Raw genomic sequence first — 19,986 nt, 5'->3', positions numbered from 1 at the left:
ACTATTTATTGAAATTCTTGATATTTAGTCTCATTCATTCATTTAAAATCTAAGGGTGCAAATTTGGTCTTAATTTTGGATTATGATGCTATAAGCAATATAAGAGGACTCTCCCACTCTAAATTACATACTCCCTCCATCCCATAAGAATATGCACTCTTTCCTTTTTAGTCCGTCCCACAAGAATATACACTTTCTAATTTTGGAAAGTCTTTTCTCTCTATGAGTGGGACCCATTCTCCACTAACAATATTTTAATTACTTTTTCTCTCTACCTCTCTGTTACTTTACCAATTTTACATTAAAACTCGTGCCGAACCCAAAGTGCATATTCTTTGGGGACAGAGGGAGTATTTTATAAAAATAGAAACATCATTTTATTATTCTGGAATAAATTCCAACCGGTCGGGTTTCTGAATAATAAAACCTTTTTCGAACACCTCTTGAGGATATTATCAAACTGGACTCACCCAGCATACGATTCATTGCAATAAGAATACTAGCACCTCTAGACATTGATCACCACTACACAAGATATCGGGATTCTTGGATTGCGAAAAATCTGCACCATGCATAATCAATATTGTATGCTCAATGTTATGTCAACAATGATTAAGAAATAACAATCACCGAGACCCCGTCTTTTAGTAAATAGCAAGAAAGACGTATCTCAACTGTTAGATCGTTTAGTGTTATATCACACCAGTGTCGTTTATTTCCTAAGGTAAGGAAACATTCGGACTGACACTGCAACCGTCCACGATAGGTAGCCAAAGCCTATCTAGGTTGTGAAATTCTATTTCTCTTCTACAAAGGACCGACTGCATCACCTTCTGTGTAGGTCGTTCATGACCAGTCTACTATGCTGAAAGAATCAGGCTTGTTTGCTTCTTATACATTTAAATGTTTGAGAAACATCTTATAAATGCATAAGCAAACACCAATGCGATAAAATTACTTCTTCTCGCCTTGGGTCAAAAGTGGATTGTAGAGTTTATTGTATACAAGCAATTCTATCCGTGCAACATGATCAAAATATGTTTTTCAGTATACCAATCCTAACAAGGCGTTCTGAACAGTTTTCGCTGATTTGGGTAGAGAGTTTGCTCGACCGGGCGAAATGGTTTTTAAATACTTTTTCTTGGGTTTTCAACCCTACCTATATATATTCATTTGTGAGACTTTAAAACTTAGTTTATTAATGAATGTTAAATGTTAAAAGACTCCTATGGAGCATTTCCTTTTTGAGATATTATCCAATTAATAGGAGCATTTCCTTTTTGAGATTTTATCCAATTAGTACTTCTAGGTTGCTTGATTTTCTCTATTAGATTAAGTCAAGTAAAGGTATGTAATTATGGTTGTGTATCAATAAATTATGGAGCCAAATGAGTGTTTGTCTTGGTGAAAGTAGGGCTGGCAATTTTCGACACGACACGATAATCTGACACGAATCCGCACAAAATTATTGGGTTTGGGTCAAGTCTTATTGGATCCATGTCCTTATCGGGTTGACCCATTAAGAACCCAAAAATTTCGGGTTGGGTTCGGGTCGGATGCGGGTCGGATACGGGTAACCCATTAAGAAATAATATTATTATTTTTATTATTATTTAAAAATATATATATTACTTTAATTTTTTAATTTCTTATAAATTAGATTTAAATAGTATAAAACGAATTTTAATTGTGTAAATTAGGTAAAAAATTAAGGTTTAATCGTGTAATATTAGGTTTTAATCGTGTAATATCAGGTTCGGGTTGTTATCGTATCGTGTCAACCCATATTATATCGTGTCGATAACGGGTTCGTGTCGGGTGCGGGTCGTGTTCGGATTTGAAGGTAGCAGGTCGGGTTCGTGTTCGGATTTACAGTTTCCTTAACATGTCGGGTTCAGGTTAGGCCTTATTGGATTGGGTCATTATCAGGTTGACCCGATAACGACCCAATCCGCACGATTTGCCAGCCCTAGGTGAAAGTAGCCTAGAGTTACCCTTATTTTCTTGTGGGAGGTCTTAGGTCCCAAGGAGGATTCCTCCCTCTTTACGCATTCTTTCCATATCTATTCTCAATATCAAATCCTTTTTGGGTTTAGTTTTTGTGGCTAACACTATTTGCGGCATATCTTGGGAATGTAGGTGAATTCATTCATAAGAATCCTTATCATTTGGTATCTAGAGTGTAGGTGCCTTGCAAGTGTTTGATCATTTGCCTCTTTGAAAATTTTCATGTCATTGTTATTTTCTTGTTTTAGCCTATGCTTGTTTATTGGTATATTGTTGTTGAATTGAGCTAATATTTGGTATGTATGATCTTTGATACGTGAACTATTTACCTGCAAAATGTCAGCCTAAAATTCCATGATTTGATAGGTCAAATTAATTTGTGAATGTGTTGCCCTGTTTTGTTCCCTAGTTTGACATATTTGGGAAAAACTTGAAATCGAGGGTCATCTCAAAAACTTGTATATTGGGATATTTTTAGCTCATTCTAAACCCTTTAATCTTGTTATATACTCCCCCCGTCTACTTATAAGCGTCCTATTTTACCATTTTCGTCTGTCCACCAATAAATGTCTCAATTGCTTCTTTACTACTTTTGGTAATGGACCTCACATTTCACTAACATTTTTCATTCACTTTCTACTACTCCCTCCATCCCCCAATTAGAGTCACACTTTGCCATTTTGGTACGTCCCACAATAAGAGTCACACTTCATTTTTACCATAAATGGTAAGTAGGTCCAACATTCCACTAACTCACTTCACTCACATTTTATTATAAAATTAATATAAAAATGTGGGTCTCATATTCCATTAACTTTTCCAACCCACGTTTCTTTACATTTTTTAAAATTCGTGCCCACAATAAGAGTGACTCCTATTGTGGGACGGATGGAGTAATATATAAAAGTAAAACTCACCTTCCACTAACATTTTCCATTGACTTTCAATTACTCCCCCTGTCCCATAAAAATATGGGCGTATGATATGACACGAGAATTAAGACAAAATTGGTAAAGTAAGAGAGAAAGAGAAGTAGTGTTTAGTGGATAGTGAGATCTATATTATTTTTAGTGTTTTTATGGTGGTATAAGTTGTAAATAACTTGATGTATAAGAGTAATAAATTGGGATAACTTTCTATAAATGAAAATGCACATATTTTTGTGGGACGGACGAAAATGGAAAGTACACATATTTTTATGGAACAGAATGAGTATATTTCTTAAAACTCGTGTCTGATCAAAATTGGTCTTGTATTAGTGGACGGATGGAATACCAAGTTTCATCAATTTTTGGGGTTGGGTAGCTATATCAAAAAAAATTCTAAAGCTCAACTAAGTTGGTATGTTGCTTCATTAGGCATTGAACCTTACTTTCACATGCTTGATTGGCTTTACTTACTTGGTTATATTACCTGCGTTTATGCCTTGATTGATATTTGTCTTAGCACTTACATTTAGGAAGTTAGATATCGAGAGTGAGTGAATTGGGGGATGGGATTACCAATTAGGAATTAAGCTCATACTAAAATAACCTCTTCTTGTGTGTGTCAGTTGTGTTTTTGCAAACCACACTTAGACTAGCTCCTAGTGTAATGTTTTTTGTTTTTGTAGATACACATTTATGGATATTTACACTAAGGTTTGTGATTGGCAACTTAACTCATTGGGGAGTGAAAGGGAGAGTATTGTACAATTTCGGGGCTGAGAGGGACGCTCTACCTATAGCGCGAAAAGGATCTAGCTCCCGACATGGTGAATGTGACAACAATCAGAGTCGTATTTCACTTTGGAATGTGTAGTTCATTACCAAAAATAGTAAAAGTAAGTGTGTCAATTAATTGTGGATGGACGAAAAAGAAAGTTAATGTCAATTAATCGTGAGTGGACAGTGGGAATATTAATATAGAAAATTTGTATTTGTTATTTTTTTAGTTTGAGATAGTTATAAATTGTTGTTCATCTTTTACATAAAGATATAGAGTAAAAGACAAAAGTGGTCCTAAACATATGACGATTTTACGATTTTAGTCCTAGACATTACGTTTTGAATTATTACATCCCACACATTTAAACTCAGGTCAGACTCAGTACAAATTCGACGGAGCTGTAAAAAATATACGGTAAATGGAAGTTAAGCCGGTTTTGACCCAATAAAACTATTAAGTGCGATTATTAGCCCCTAATTATATCCTTAATTTTTATTCTGAAATGAAAATAAAATTACATACTACAGATAAAAAGAATTAAAACATAACATGCAAACAATAACCTTCTGCAATCTCCCTTCTCTCACAATCTCCCTCCCACCTCTTCTCGAATCGACAATGGCTACCCAAAATCCATTGCAAACAGCAACCTGAGCAACACGTCGCTCAAGAACCAAACCGCCATGAACTCTACGCTCCCACTCATGCCCGATCACCCACGGCGCTACACTGGAAAACGGCATAAACTTCATTCTCAAGAACACTTTAAAGAAAACATATTGATCCTCAATCTCTCCAAAGAAGAAAAATCCCCATTAGCTGAGCTAGAGCACCCCTCGGAGCCCATTTCATAAGCAACCGACAAACCACCGTCTAAGAAGAAAAGCTATGACACATCGCGATTCCCCAATTAAAACCCCCTTGATCAGGAAATCCAAATCCAACACCACCTTACCATCATCCAACCTTTTCTCGACGAATTTGGAATCATCCTCCTCTAATAGAGTGACATTCTTCCTAAATTCAGGCTTGAAGCTAAAAACCCCAGGTTTAAGAACGACGGAGGTGGAAATGGCGGCGTGCTTCCTAGAAGAATGATGGAATAGCGAGCGATCAAAATCAGAATCGCCGGAGAAGAAGTCATCGTCGAGGGTTCCAACGTGGGAGAGGTGGAGGAAGGTGCGGCGGCGGTGCGGCGGGGGGCGGTGGAGCTGGGAGGAGGCGGAGAAATCAAGCCGGGAGAGAAGGGATTTCAGGGAGGGGTCACTGTTGATGAGGGAGGAGAGGTAATATGAGGCGCTCGACGTTGGAGCATAAGGTGAGCAGGAGAGAGGAGAGGAAGACGAAGGTGAGGAGGTGGTGATCTAATAAAAAATAATTAAAAAATCTAATAAAAATGCTTAATTCAGTTAAAAGTGGCTAAATAGCCGTTGTCCGTTATTGTTTAGACGGAGCCGTCTAAAAGGGACTGATTCCGGCCCGAGTTCAAATATGTAGGATGCAATAATTCAAAACGTAATGTCTAGGACTAAAACCGTAAAATCGTCATATGTTTAGGACCAAATTTGACATTTACTCTAAAGATATACTACCTCCATCATTTAACAATAGCAACTTTTTAAATAATATGAGTTTTAATGCATAATTATTAAAGTAAGAGAGATTGAAAGAAAAATAATGGAATTATTGTCAGTGGACAACGAATATCACCTAATTAAAGAGAAACTTTAATTTATAACTTATTGAGTCGACCAAAATAATAATAATTATTATTTTTAAGGACGAATATAGTATATCTGTCTAGGAGGAAAAAAATAGGAGAAATAATTCAAATTAAAGTATATGGAAAATATGACTAATGAAAAGAAAATAAAAAATCTTATTTTTTGAAGTCCAATGGACAAACCTTAGTGATGGATCCAATTCAATACAAATAGGTACAACTATATACCCAAAAATATAATCTAATCAGTAGCCTAGCTAGTGGTAAAGTTTTCACCTATGGAATGCTGCTGAGACCCCGGTTGTAATTCTTGCGGTGCATATTTTACAATCATTTAATATTTTGTTCTTGGATTTGAACATTTATTTATTCTCTAATTGATTACGCTTTATAACCATTTTAAGCATTTATTTCCCTATAAAGCATTATAATTACAATATTTAACTTTTTAAAATTTGTGTGTAGTGTGTAAATTTGTGTAGTGCGTGAATTGTTTGTAGTGGGTGAAATGTGTGAAATTTGTGTGAAATGTTTGTAGTGTATGAAATGTTTGTAGTGTATGAAATGTGTGTAGTGTGTGAAATGTGTGAAATTTGTGTAGTGTGTGAAATATGTGTGTGTGTAGTGTGTGTGAAATGTGTGTAGTGTGTGAAATGTGTGTAGTGAGTAGTGAAGCTATCTAATTTTATGAATATTTGGAATTCTAATTTCTACTTTTGATATGGAATTCAAATCCTCCAATTCCACTTCCAAAGCTCCAATTTCATGTTCTCAAACACACCCTAGATTTTTCTTGTATTACGTTTTCTAATTTTCTTCTCAATACATTTAACCTTTTTTTCTTTATCATATCTAAATGTTCTTCGTAAAGTATTTTATATTTCATTTAAAATAATATATCTTTTCTGTTTTATAACATTTGGCAAAAAAGTTACTTATAAATGATTTCATTGTTTTACACTTTTAGATTATTTAATTTAACAAAATGAACAAGCTAGAAAGAATAATACAACAGAAAATGAAATAACTAAGACTAAAAATATCAAATAATTAAATGAAAATTTATTTAAAAAACACATAAGTTACCAAATTATTTTATAATTAAATATAATAATTTAGTTATATAGTGTGTTAATTAACAGTACTATAATAATAAATTTATAATTTAAATTAATTATTTTTTTAGATTAGTGTTAAATTACATATGAAATTTTTTGAAATTCATTTATGACTTTGATGCATGATTCAAGTTTATCTCTAATTAATGAACATGCATTCAGATAAAGATATTTAACTTTGTTTAATTTTCATTAATTAGATATATATATCCATTTAATATGATACTAGGTAAATTAGTCACAATATAAAATAAAATTATGGCAAAAAAATCACTAAATCACTACCCTAATTTTAATAGGCTTATTAGATCAGGTCATTAACCGACGTCAACGGACATCCTAGACGCATCACAACTATATATTTAATCCAGCATAACAATTGAGGAAAGTAATAATAAGACATATTTATTGTTATAATAACTTTGTAACGGCTCTATTCTTTAACTATTCAAACCAATTCCACTACGCTTTTCAACGGTCCTTTTCTCCTTCCTCATTTACCTCGCTTCTTCACTACACTACACAAACACCTGCACATTTTCCTCAATAACTCTTCACCTCTCTCTCTCTCTCTCTATCACATACAATGGAGAATGTAGATCCTAATGTTACCAGAGTTCAGCACGTGGCGAAAGCATCCTCGGATAAGCTCCTGAGCAAATTCGCCGAGGCGGGCTCCGATTCCAACCCAAAAAATCTGAGATTGGCAAAGAGAGTGAAGAGAAATCAAGAATCTGCTGCTAATAACAATTCTGTTTCTTCCTTAGCGGAGAAGAAATCGCTCCTTCCGCAGCGTAAAAAGGCAGCGCTGATGCGGGGGCTGGGGATTAGCAGAGCCAAGATCAAAGCCAGAGAAATCAAGAACAAATCAATAGTCACCATTATTGAGAAGGTACACCTAACATTCTCTGTTTTCGATTCAGGCATAAGCTCAAACTTATTTTAGTATAAATATCACATTAAGTATGATTTTACCCCGTTCCTTTACTAATTCAAATTTAAAATAATATTATCTGTCTTATACATTTTTTACTCACAAAATTTGAAAAAAAAATTATTTTGTTTTAGTATAAACCTAAAAATATGTATTTTTTATTCAAAAACTGAAAATAAGATTGGTTAATTGGGAGTACGAGCAAATTGTCAACCCATTTTAGGTTTTACTGTATCATTGGAGATGGTCTTATGAATGCTAAATTAGGTGGTTAATGGAATTTGATTTGGGTGCAGACTTGGCGTAGGACTGTGGAAGGGGCTTCCAGAGTGTTGATGGAGAAGCATTACAACAGCCATAAACGCCTAATAAATGAATCCTATTAGATTCGCACCGGCTGCTTACTAAATTACTCTGTTTTCAATCACTTAATTCGTTTAAATTAGGTTGTAGTATTATTTGAATATTTACCTCTATTTTTTGTACATTAATTACATATATTTGTGCTTTGACTCACGCATTCAATTCATATCTACTTTTTTCAAATTTTATTGTGTTCTTAAAAATCTTGAGGAGGAGTGGGCTCTGGCCCACGGTTTGTAAATTGTACAAATCAGCGATTCGGGTCTAGGTTCATCGGTTCCAGTTCGGAATAGTATGTTCTACTAGTTCGATGAACATCGAAACTGTAACTGCGACGTGAAGCACCCTTGGCTGTTCAGGTTCGAAACTCTTACCGGATGATTACTTAATATATTAAGACATTTAACAACCATTCAATATAGGGTTATTAGCATCTAATTTCTTTGAAAAATTAATTCTTTCACAAAATTTGAAGTTGTCAAAAATGCAACTTTACGTGGATGTCAATTCCCTCCATAAATGTGAACTAGACACACATAAAAAGTAATTTAGGACCACATTTTCCTAACTAACCTATTAGACTATAAAGCTGAAAAAGCATACATGATACGTAAAGCATAAAAGTAATCTTAGATCTGATCTTAAACCGATTTCTTGACTACATCTTCTTCAACACCATAGATGAACATTTAAATCGAGAACTAGAAATTACTTCTACTCAACCTAAAATATGAAAACAAAGAGCTAACTAACTGGATCTACTCAATCTAACCAACTAGCATGGGAATGAAACAGAAATTAACTCAAAACATGCATCCAACCTGAAATAAACCTAGATCTACGGATTCAAAAAATAAACAATTACTATGAACATCCAACAAAAGGAATAAAGTGAAACTTCTTAAAACCAACATAAACTTCAATAAGGTGCTAAAAGTTAGCAATATCCAAAACATCAAAGCCTAAACGGCAACCAACCCAAGTGTATTAATATAATAACATAGGTTCAAAACTAGAAATATCTAACACTTAAACTACTTTGTAATGAAAACTGAAAATGCGAAACAGAAACGAACCATTGTATCTTCACTTCTAAGAGCAGTTGATCTAACTGAACTAAGCTAAACAAGAACATAACCCGCAATCAGTGGCGGATCTAGAAAATTTATACTGGGGGTACGATAAAAAAAATCACTTGAAAACTTTTCATTATTTAAAGTGAATATTCTTAGATATATTAATAGGGAATTTATTTTAATTTAGAAAGAATTTTTAATATATTAAAATAAAAAGCATATAATTCCAAATTTAAGCATAATTAGAAACTATAAATAATACTAATAATCTTTATAACTGAGTTGTGATCAATGTCAAACCAATTTTAAAGAACGAACTAGAGACCAAATTAGGGCCATTAGATCTAGTTTCTTTGATGAGATGCGATGTTGTGTATATTATTTCGGTCTTCATTACAAGCTCATTTTACTTCATTGTATTAGGTTTATTACTTCATTCCGGTACGTAATATCTTGAAACTATAGTATGTTTTTACTTATTTCCATTAGGTTTTAAAATGATTCAACACATGCTTCATTTAAATGCATTGACCTGAGTATTTCCTTTATTCACTTTAAAAAATGCAATTTATTCCAGTAGGTTTATTACTTCATTAAAAAATGTTATTACTTCATTAGACAAGGTTTTTACTCCATTCCAGTAGGGCTTCAAATGTTTCTACACATACTTCATTCAAATAGTTTATTATATCATTCCATGTGCTTACTACACCATTCAATTAGACTATCATTTCATTTTGTTGTCAGCCCCGTGGCGGCAGTGATAGATATTGTAGAGAGAAAGAACGGTACGCGATGGCGAAACCGCCTTTACATACTGGAATGAAGTATAATCCTATCGGAATGAAGTAAAAACCTACTGGAATGAAGTAATATATTCTGGAATGAAGTTAAATCCTCCTAATATGTTAGTATGACTTATTTGCCCTGGGCTGAAGTAAAATAGGCTCGTGATGAAGTCGAAAACAATTTATAAATTTGCTCATCTCATCCATAAAAAACTAGATCTAAGAACCCTAATTTGGTATACTAGAACGAAGTAATATATTCTGGAATGAAGTTAAATCCTCCTAATATGTTAGTATGACTTATTTGCCCTGGACTAAAGTAAAATAGGCTCGTGATGAAGGCGGAAACAATTTATAAATTTGCTCATCTCATCCATAAAAAAACTAGATCTAAAAACCCTAATTTGGTATGGTTCTGCGGTTCAGCAATAAGGAGTGGATTTGCATATAATGAGACTCTAACCATACATATTTTATTTTATTGTGTACAAAACAAATGAGAGTATAAATAATAAATTATACTCCCTCTGTCCCAAGATAAGTGAAGACTTTTTTTAGGCACGAGATTTAAGGAATTCATATTTAAAGAGTTGAAGTAAAGAGAGTAAAATATGAGAGAGAGAAAAAGTAGAGAAGTAAAGAGAGAATTAAGTAGGTGGAGAGGCAGAGAGCACTGATGCCTAGGGTATACTTTTTGCGGCTTGACAATTGTATCCTTGAGAAAATGGAGTTTTCTAAATATCCATTCTTTTTTGTACCACATGCAATGCCAACACACTTAGAATGTATCATCTTGACTACTTGGGAGGCACTCCTTCATTTTTAATCCATTTTGCTCCATGTGCACTCCTTTTGACCAGTTTTCACTTCTCTTGATCAAGTGGCATATCTCCACACTAAATTTATCCATTTATGCATTATATCCTCACAAAAGTTCGAAATATGACACAACTCGATGCACGAAACATGCCTATTAGGGACGAACAAGAATTCACTAAAACCGACCAATCAATAGTATTCATTTGATTACTCGATGCAATTGAATATATATACACCACAATTTAAAATACAAAAGTCTAACTATCAAATTTAAAGTTGAGTTGAAACTCTTTCTTTTTGTTTTTTTCCTATTCCTTGTAAAATACTAAATGTGTTGTATATCATATGGTGTACTCTCTCCGTCTCACTAAAGATGACTCAATTTCTTTTTTGGTTTGTCTTAACTAAGATATCTCATTACTAAAATGGAAACACCTTTCATCTCTACATGATACCCTCTCTCTTACTTTATTTTCTCTACTTAACGCACAAATAATAAAGTTACATAAAATCACACGTCGCTCAATGAAGGAGTCATATTCCTTGGGAAGAAGGGAGTAAGTTTTGTAACTTGTGACTATAGTTTGTTAATTTATATAAGTGAGATTAGATCATTAGAACTTAGAAGTTAGTTTATCTATTACTTAAATAATTTGTAAATCATAAATATTTTGATTATTAAATCAAATCAATATAATTGCAAATTTTATTAATATTGTTTAAATTTAATTTGTAGTAGTTTATAAAGAATAATTTACAATTTTTTAAAAAAACAACAAAATCTTGGCAGAACAGCCAAATTCGGCTGAAAAAATCGCTAGTCCGGAACTGGGAACTACTCGCTAATGGTTCATAATCGGATCCCCTAGATTATGGTTGTTTGTTTACAATTTACAATTTTGTTTTTTGTTTACAATTTACTATTTTGACAAAAATAGTCTGGACTAGTAGTTCTAATCGGATCCCCTAGTTATTAGTCGTGATCCCCTAGACTAATAGTCCGACTGATTAGTTTCCTTTTTTGACAAAAAATAAAATATCTAATCACTTTTATTTTATTTCATCATCTACTTCACTCTCTCTTTATATTTCGTATTTTATTTCTCTCTTCTACTGTTCAACACAATTTATTAATCTCCGTGCGCAAAAGTTTTGACTCTACTTAGTTGGGATGGAGGGAGTATATTTCACGATTTGTATGATACTCCCTCCGTCTCAACTAAGTTGAATCAAAATTTTTAGGCACGGATATTAAGAAATTGTATTTAAAAGTATGAGAGAATAATAAAGGTGAAAAGATAAAGAGAGAGTAAAACAGGTGATTGAATAAAGTAAGAGTGATTGGATGTTTTGTTTTTTGTCAAGAAAGAAAATGACTAACTTAGTTGGGACATATAAAAAAGGAATACAATTCAACTTAGTTAGGACGAAAAGAGTACTAATTTGCTTTTGCACATTTTTTGTCCCTTTTGAATAATGTGTAACTCGTTGTACTCCCTCCATCCATGAAATATTGTCCATGTTTGACTCGGCGAGAGTTTTAAGAAATGTTAAGAAAAGTTAATTGAAAAAGTAAGTGGAATGTAAGTCTCACATTAATATATTAGTTTATAATAGAATGTGATTGTAACGAGTTAGTGGAAAGTAGGGTTCATTTACCAAAAATGGAAAAAAGTAAAATGGACAACATTTTTCGGACGGACTGAAATGACAAAATTGGACACTATTTCACGGACGGAGGAAGTATTAATTGTGACAGATCTGATCCAACTTCACTTTTTGCTTGTTGCATATTCTAACTTCTTATTTATTCGTTTCTTTATTGTGAAGTGAGACCCATGCCTTCCTATCTGTCTCTTTTATTGTGAAGTAATAACTTCACAATAAAGAAACGAATTAATACTTCTCTCTGTCTCTCACTCTACTAATCTCGCCTGACTAGTTAGTTCAATTTGAGATATTTTATTGTTATTTGAATTATTGTGGCGGTAGCTGATATCTTTTGGAGAGATCAGAAATAGGGACGGCAGTAGCTGTAAGCCTCTGCGGAGAATTATCGTGGCCTCCTACGTGAGGATTGTTCTTCTATTTTGCTTCTTTTTTTCTATCCTTTTATCAATAAATTTAGTTCTTATTTCCTTAATCATAGTGTTCTATTGATTGAGTTGGAATCCGGCATTTACTCCTATCAAATACTCCCTCCCTTAATGTGTAGTAGATGCATTTGTTTTGTTACGTAATTTAAGAAAAGTTGTTTTAAGTGAGTTAACTAAAGAAATAATAAAGTAGAAAGATGAAGAGAGAAGTGAGTTAACTAAAGAAATAATAAAGTAGAAAGATGAAGAGAGAGTAGAGTAGAGAGAAACAATTTTTCATAAATAAAAGGAAACGACTCAGCTGAAGTGGGATAACCCAAAAAGGAAAACGACCTAGCTACAAAGGGAATACTTATTATCATATACACCCTCCGCTCCGTGGTAGTGGAGGCGTTTCATTTGCCACGCAATTTAAGAAATATTTTGTTAAGTGAGTTAAGTAAAAGGAAAAATAAAGTAGGAAATGCAAAAGGTAGAGAGATAAGAGAATAAAGTAGGAGACAATTAAGTAAGTGAGAAAAATAGTGTTGATTTTTATTAAAAAAAGGAAATGACTCCACTACTATATAGGTGAAAATTGAAAAATTAGATAGGTTTTTCTCACTTTTATCGCCCTATATAAATGACTTTTATTGTATTTTGCAATTACCACTTTGTTAAAAATGGAGTCATTAATGAAAAACTCTCTCCTTTGTTCTCTTTCTTCTTCGTCGCATTTCATCTCCATTAATCCTTCATTCTCCTTCAATGGAGATTTATCCATCATCCTCTTCTCCATTTTTCACATGGTATCAGAGCGCAATCCGTTGCGCCTCTGATTACCTCTATCTCCTCTATCCTATTTTTTTTCTTTTGAATCTTCATAGTTAGGGTTTGTTCTTAGAATTCAGATTTTTGGATCGGTGATAATCTGTCGTAGTTCTTCCGCAATTCTATGGAGATTTCGTCTATTACTTCTCACCGGATTCTGAGATTCCTCTGTCAGAATGCTCGAGTCGTCAATCAACAGAAAGGAACTGTTAACCGAATTTTGAGATTTCTCTGTCAGAATGCTCGAGTCGTCTCCTCACCGTCGATGTACTCCAGATCGGTGATTTCTCTATCCTCAGATCTCAATTGAGTTTTGGATTTTTTTTTTCAATTCCAATTGTAATCGGTTCTCTCTGCTTAGAGTTCATATTTGGTGTAGTATGGAGTTGTATGCTCCGATTTTGTCAATCCTTTGTTCATTGGATTTGTATGATCCAAGTTTATATCTCTCCGATTAAAATCGGTTGAGTGTTTCGGTTTGAGAATATGTTTTCTCAAATTTGTTGTTGAATCTGAATATGTTTTCTGATTTATCTCTGTTTTTCCGATTGTATGTCGGATGTTTGTTTTGTTGTTCTCCGATTTTTCGGTTGGATCTGTTTCGAGCTTGGTTTGTGGATGTTTGAAATGTGTTTTTGATCTTCATTGAGAAGTCAGTTTGCCAGATTTGTTATTTGTTTGGGTGAGGAGGAAGGCTATGTGGTGTTGGTGTCTGTGTTGTTGAATTGCAGATCCTTGTGGAGTGGATTTGATGGATGGATAGTGATGCTTTGTTCACAAACATGGTTGCAACTGCAAGACTTTTGTGGCTGTTGATGGTCTTGCGTTGGGTGGGGGGTTGGAAGTTGCAATTGGTGATTGCAACAATTGGTGAATTTTTGGTTATATGCTTGGAGTTGCGTAATCAAATTTGTTGTTGAGATGATGATTGTTGATGAGATGATGAAGATGTTTTCACTCAATGAATCAAAGCTTGAAATTGGAGTGGAAATTTGTTGTGCTGTCCTGTATCCGTTGTTCGTCGGGATTGGTTCACTTGCTGGTGTGTAAGCATCGCACATGACCAGAATGTTGTTCCCCCTCCTAAACGGATCTTTGAAAATTGCTAGAGGGTAGAGGATAACTTCATTGTCTTCTCCAGGAGCCTGTCCTGTGCTAGACCCATCGTAATTCCACTTCGGCAGCTTTGCAGGATCACTTACTGGTCCAGAAAGAGTCCTTGCTTTACTCCGAAGATCCATACCAGAGCCGCCAATCCAAACATATTCAGCAATGACCTTAGAAGTGGTTTCATAACCTGCCTCTGCACCCAAAGCAAAGGTGGGAGTACCAAGGGTGAATGGTCTTTGATGAAGGAATAATATCAGCAACAGTGAAAGTGGCTGAGAGTTGCTGAGTTGTGGCATCTTTGGAGCCAATTGATTCTTCATTGAGGCTTGTCGAGTTCTGCTATAGTTTTATCAAAGGCTTGTTTTGCAGCCAAAAGATACAGCCCATGCATCCAAGAGAAGTGAGAGTTTGAGGCTCCTTCAAGGAGCGCAGCTGCCATGAGAAGGTTTGCAAATGTTCAAGATGGTTTTTCTCGAAGATGGAGTTAGAATAGTTAGAATAAGATTGAGATGCTATTTTCTTTTTTTATATTGACATTTTTGTCAAGATGGTTGCATTTGATATGCTTTCATCTTGAGGGATGCTGTGAAAATTGAAAAATTAGATAGGTTTTTCTCACTTTTATCAGCCTATATAAATGGCTTTTATTGTATTTTGCCATTACCACTTTGTTAAAAATGTAGTCATTAATGAAAAACTCTCTCCTTTGTTCTCTTTCTTCTTCGTCGCATTTCATCTGCATTGTTCCTTCATTCTCCTTCAATGGAGATATATCCATCATCCTCTTCTCCATTTTTCACAATGTAATGTACTAAAATGACAAAAATACAAAATAATTCCAGTAATGCAATGGAGGGAGTAGTTTTGTAGATTGGCCAAACCAGCATTTTCATGTTTGAGTCCTATGAGCAAGTCTGCGGAGGGGAGGACGACTCGCTTCTCTGGTCCAAAGATCTCGAGAAGCTTTCACACGGTGAGTTTCTCGTTTGCTGTTGTCCAGACAATGCTGTCCTTGAGGATAAGAGCCAAGTTGAGACTGGCAGGCATGCCACTTTTGTCGGTGTCTATGATGGCCATGGTGGCCCTGAGGCCTCAAGATACATATCCGACCACTTCTTCGACGATCTGATTAGTAAGTATTTTTCTTCTTGGAATGTTCAAGTTTAGGGTCGAGTTCGCGTAGTATTTTTTTTGCTGATGATAATGAGCTTGCCAAAAATGAGAAACAACATATTTCTTGATCATGTTTCTCATGTCTAATTTGTTGATTTTGGTTGCTAAAATTTATGTATAGTAGCCACTGGCGGAGCCCGCATAGAACAAGGGATACAACTGTACCCCATCTCATTCTCTATGAAATATGTAGTAGTATTGAGATATATAATTCAAAAAGCGTTGGTGGTGGTATGGTTGGCGAGTTGGTTTCTTTAAGTGGAGACCCACTTTCAGAAATCAGTTCATCACGACGAACCACTCACTGTTCGTAAGCATCTCTTTCCACTGGACAAGCCATTGAAAAGATTTTGGTCATCTATGACCTATCTCTTTAAATGATGTGAGATTTGTTAGCTGTAGCCTCTATGTTGCTAAATTCTTGTTATTTTCCCTTATCAGTTATTTTCTCAATAAAAAAAAGTCCAGGTAAGGGACAAATGCATGAAATCATTCTAAGATGGGCAGAAAAAAGTGTCTGATACCTAACATGAACGCCTCTTTTTCACAGGACTTGCTCGGGAAAATGGAGCGATGTCGGAGGATGTACTCAGAAGTGCATTTTCTGAAATAGAAAATGGGTTTCTCACACTCGTTAGAAGAGCTTATGCAATAACACCAGTGCTTGCACCAATTGGTTCGTGTTGCCTGGTTGGAGTTATATGGAAGAGAATGCTATATGTTGCTAATTTGTGTGATTCTAGAGCTGTAATGGGATGTTTGAACCGGTCGTATAAAATTGTGGCCGAGCAGCTAACTCGAGACCATAATGCCTGCATGGAAGCGGTCATGAAAGAGTTGACAAATCTGCACCCTGAAGATTCACATATCGTTGTGATGAAGCTAGGGGTTTGGCGTATTATGGGAGTCATACGGGTTCGCCTCAATTTTCGTTGCGATGAAATTGTAATACCTGCACAAGCAATGGTTTGAATCTTAAATTTGGAATGTGTCTACACACAGGTATCCAGATCCACTGGCGATGCTTACCTCAAGAGGCCAGAATTTGCCCTCGATCCATCTTTCCCACGGTTCCCCCTTCCCCAGCCTCTCCAGAGACTTAAAATCTTGAGAGTTAGTGTAATATGTTAGTGGAATATGAGTCTCAATTATAATCTTGAAAACTTAAAATCCTAGTAGTTCTTAAATGGTTTATGGATAATCAATGTTATGTTTATCCATGCAAATAACGAATATTGAAGGGATTTAGTTCCAACACATTTTTTGCAAGACTCTCATTAATGAAGCCATTTTCAAGAAAGCCATTGGAGTTGTTAAAGAGTTATGAGCTGATCCTAAGTGCTACTACATATACATGATGCTGAAGATGAGATCTCTTCATCGACACATACAATCAACAAAGGATATAGAGCTAGGTACATGTTCATTTTGAGAATATTACAAGCTCTTAAGTGTGTGTTTGTATTGTATGGTTCTTGACATAAATAAAGCTTGCACATCATTCTTCCGTGGACATAGAACAATTTGATCGAAGAACATAATATCTTTATGTTCTTGTATTGTGTTTCACTATGGTAGTAGTATTCTACAAAGTGGTGCGGTCTGTGGGAATCAAATTTTGAAGCAAGCGCATGCGAGATTATGACTACGGAGTTAGAAGCATAGAGTTTTAGGGGAAAGAATGATTTTGATATATAGCGAATCAAGATAAGAGATATGCTCGTTCAACATGGATAAGATGGGGAGTTAGAAATGATGGATCAAGCTCATAGCGCCATCGGTCTGAGGTTATGAGAGAACTGTCAAAGGAGACTACGGCTGTGTGACTGTGGGCAAAATTAGAGAGCCTATGCATGACAAATCCCTCGCGAATTAGCTATATAGGAACCAACATTAATACTCCTACAAGTTCTATAAATAGGAACGAATGGGTGAGCAACTGGATGAATTCAACAACATCATGGATGCTCATGAGAATATCGATGCCAGTTTGGAAGACAAGGATAAAACAACCATACTCTTGAATTGATGTAAACCTTCATCTGTGGATTCAAAATTATGCTTGCCCAAGACTTGCTTTATATGTCCAACACTCAATCAAATGAAATTGATATGATCTAACTCACAAATAGCTAGATTAAAAGGATAGGATGAATGAAGAAGTATGGAGAAGTAAATGAATTGAGAGACCACGTTAGGACTAATAAACGCGGATTTGTTTTTATGTTTTTTAAGGCCAAGAATTGGCTAGTTTTGATTATCTTTCATGCAAAATATCATGTTCTATATTGTGTATATATTTCTACATTTTGGGATTTTGACGTGTTTTGTGAGAAATGTGCAAAATAGACTTAGAAAATGGCAAAAAAAGGTAAAAAATGAAGAGTGGAGAAAACGGACCAAGTCAGGGGTATGTTGAGTAGTCAGCGGCCGCCGAGTAATCAGCGGTCCATTTCGAAATTTGAGCCTGCACCGATGTTACAACCGCTGACCACCGAGTAATCAGCGGTCCAAGACTTACCTTTCTGGGCTAAAATTGTTACCTTATAAAGAAAAATGTCCACAAGCCTATAAATACCCCATTCCATCATCATTCAAGACAAATTGATTCACCTGAGAATTCCCTCTCCAAGAGATTCATCATTCCTTTACACCAAACAATGACACCTCATTCTACACTTGGAGATTAGAGCAAGAGAATAAAGAGAAGACTTAAGCCATCAAAATTCTGTCGCTGGGTTTTGACATAGATTGTTTTATGTCTTCTTACTTTATTATGGTTTTTGTTACCTCGTTTATGGGTAACTAATTTATTGAATTTTAGGGATTCGTAACTCTTCATGTTTATTTAATTTCAGTTTTTGATATCCAGGACTTATATTTATTTCGGTCCATCTGGTTCGATAATGCTTCAAGTCGAGTGACACATCTTGGTGATTTATTGGCATGTGACGTAATCGAGGGAGAATCCATATGTTATTTAGGATTGATGACACTATAATTAATATCCCCAAAAGGATAAACCTAAGATTAAGGGATTTTTAAGGGTCTAATTAATCTTTGCGGAGTCACTAGATAAGATTGACAACCTTAGTTCTAGTAATCAACGTTGCTTGGTCAATGAAAGTAATTGACTCGCCCTAGTGATACGCTCGTATTTTGCACTGTTTTAAGGCTATTTTTTGGTCCGTTTTCAGTGTCAAAGTTGCATTATATGTCAATTATTTGCATATTTTATCTATTTCGGTATTTTTGACGTGTTATTGTGACAAATGTGCAAAATAAAGATGAAAAAGGTCAAAAATTGGAAGCTGGAGAAGAAGTGCAACCTAGCGGTCCGCTGGATGATGCACTATTTATTAGCACTAAAAATACCTGCAAACATATAAGGTAGATCTAGTATAGCTAAAGGTCAGTACTGGGATATCGAACACAGTGAATAGGATAACAAATGGCTATCATATACTAAGCGCCATATACTATTTAGAGACACATAGTTTTTGGTTTGATAAATTAAACTAGACAAAAAATAAATAAATAATTAACAAAAATCACAAAAACGTATAATTCAAAGCAGGCGGATGAATATATAATTTTAGGATCCAAAACACAATCATGAGCTATTCCAATCGATTATCTTGAATTACAGTCCGATCACAATACTAGATTAAACCCCCCTCTCGAGGTAAGAAATCCGTAGATTAGGTATTAGGATTGAATTACGAGTTTTGTTGAATTAAGGTGTGAATTATCATTTTTTCAAATCAATTATTTCGTCTCCCGACAACTCTAATATGTATTCAAGATGTAGCTAATCAATTGAATATAGAAGGTCACAAGGATAAATCAAATAACTACAAGAGCTAAAAAGGAAAATCAAATGAATATCTTCACCAAAAAATCCACAAAAAATGTTCTACTTATAGACAAGTAAAAACAACAATTAAAGTACGAGACATGATAGAAATTGATAAAACCTAAAGTTGAATCTTCAATCTTCAGTTGCTTGGGTCTACAGAGCTCCACTCTAATAGAAGATGGTTGAATTATGTGTGGAATATGGGATGGAAGAATGTGCAGAGAGGGAGAAGGATTGAAGGCTCTAAGATGAATGTTATAAATTAGGTTATATCCTTATGGGTATTTATAGGCTAGAAAAATGTTTAAATATGTTAATAATTGTCATACAAGTAATTGAAAAGATATTATTTTCGAGTCCTTCAAATAATAAGAGAGTTTTAGCTTCACAATGCAATAATCTC

The 19,986-nt window shown here is 34.7% G+C and overlaps 3 protein-coding genes across 3 annotated transcripts; 2 read left to right on the top strand and 1 right to left on the bottom strand.

Moving 5' to 3' along the window:
- Positions 1–6,996: 6,996 nt before the first annotated feature.
- On the top strand, positions 6,997–7,980 carry LOC121741025. Its single transcript, XM_042133708.1, has 2 exons — positions 6,997–7,447; positions 7,786–7,980. The coding sequence occupies exons 1-2, from the start codon at positions 7,142–7,144 to the stop codon at positions 7,873–7,875; spliced, it is 396 nt and encodes a 131-aa protein (XP_041989642.1). The 5' UTR covers positions 6,997–7,141; the 3' UTR covers positions 7,876–7,980.
- Positions 7,981–13,295: 5,315 nt separating this feature from the next.
- LOC121741846 (glutamine synthetase, chloroplastic-like) lies at positions 13,296–15,266 on the bottom strand. The gene has a single exon (XM_042134774.1). The coding sequence runs from the start codon at positions 14,869–14,871 to the stop codon at positions 14,137–14,139; it is 735 nt and encodes a 244-aa protein (XP_041990708.1). The 5' UTR covers positions 14,872–15,266; the 3' UTR covers positions 13,296–14,136.
- Positions 15,267–15,442: 176 nt separating this feature from the next.
- LOC121810582 (probable protein phosphatase 2C 68) lies at positions 15,443–17,753 on the top strand. Its single transcript, XM_042211344.1, has 4 exons — positions 15,443–15,683; positions 16,275–16,639; positions 16,727–16,837; positions 17,646–17,753. Exons 1-4 carry the CDS (start codon positions 15,443–15,445, stop codon positions 17,751–17,753), a joined length of 825 nt encoding a protein of 274 aa, XP_042067278.1.
- Positions 17,754–19,986: the final 2,233 nt, after the last annotated feature.

The sequence above is a fragment of the Salvia splendens genome, chromosome 7 (assembly GCF_004379255.2).
Source record: "Salvia splendens isolate huo1 chromosome 7, SspV2, whole genome shotgun sequence".
Lineage (NCBI taxonomy): Eukaryota > Viridiplantae > Streptophyta > Magnoliopsida > Lamiales > Lamiaceae > Salvia > Salvia splendens.
This window is presented reverse-complemented; position numbering and strand designations above follow the sequence as displayed.

What these genes read in the sequence shown, in the direction of transcription:
- LOC121741846 (XM_042134774.1), bottom strand. Translation starts at nt 14,871, where the DNA reads ATGAAGAATCAATTGGCTCCAAAGATGCCACAACTCAGCAACTCTCAG.
- LOC121741025 (XM_042133708.1), top strand. Translation starts at nt 7,142, where the DNA reads ATGGAGAATGTAGATCCTAATGTTACCAGAGTTCAGCACGTGGCGAAA. An exon ending in TAGTCACCATTATTGAGAAG is followed by an intron (nt 7,448 to 7,785) that starts GTACACCTAACA and finishes ATTTGGGTGCAG; the next exon opens with ACTTGGCGTAGGACTGTGGA.
- LOC121810582 (XM_042211344.1), top strand. Translation starts at nt 15,443, where the DNA reads ATGTTTGAGTCCTATGAGCAAGTCTGCGGAGGGGAGGACGACTCGCTT. An exon ending in CTTCTTCGACGATCTGATTA is followed by an intron (nt 15,684 to 16,274) that starts GTAAGTATTTTT and finishes TCTTTTTCACAG; the next exon opens with GACTTGCTCGGGAAAATGGA. An exon ending in GTATTATGGGAGTCATACGG is followed by an intron (nt 16,640 to 16,726) that starts GTTCGCCTCAAT and finishes GTCTACACACAG; the next exon opens with GTATCCAGATCCACTGGCGA.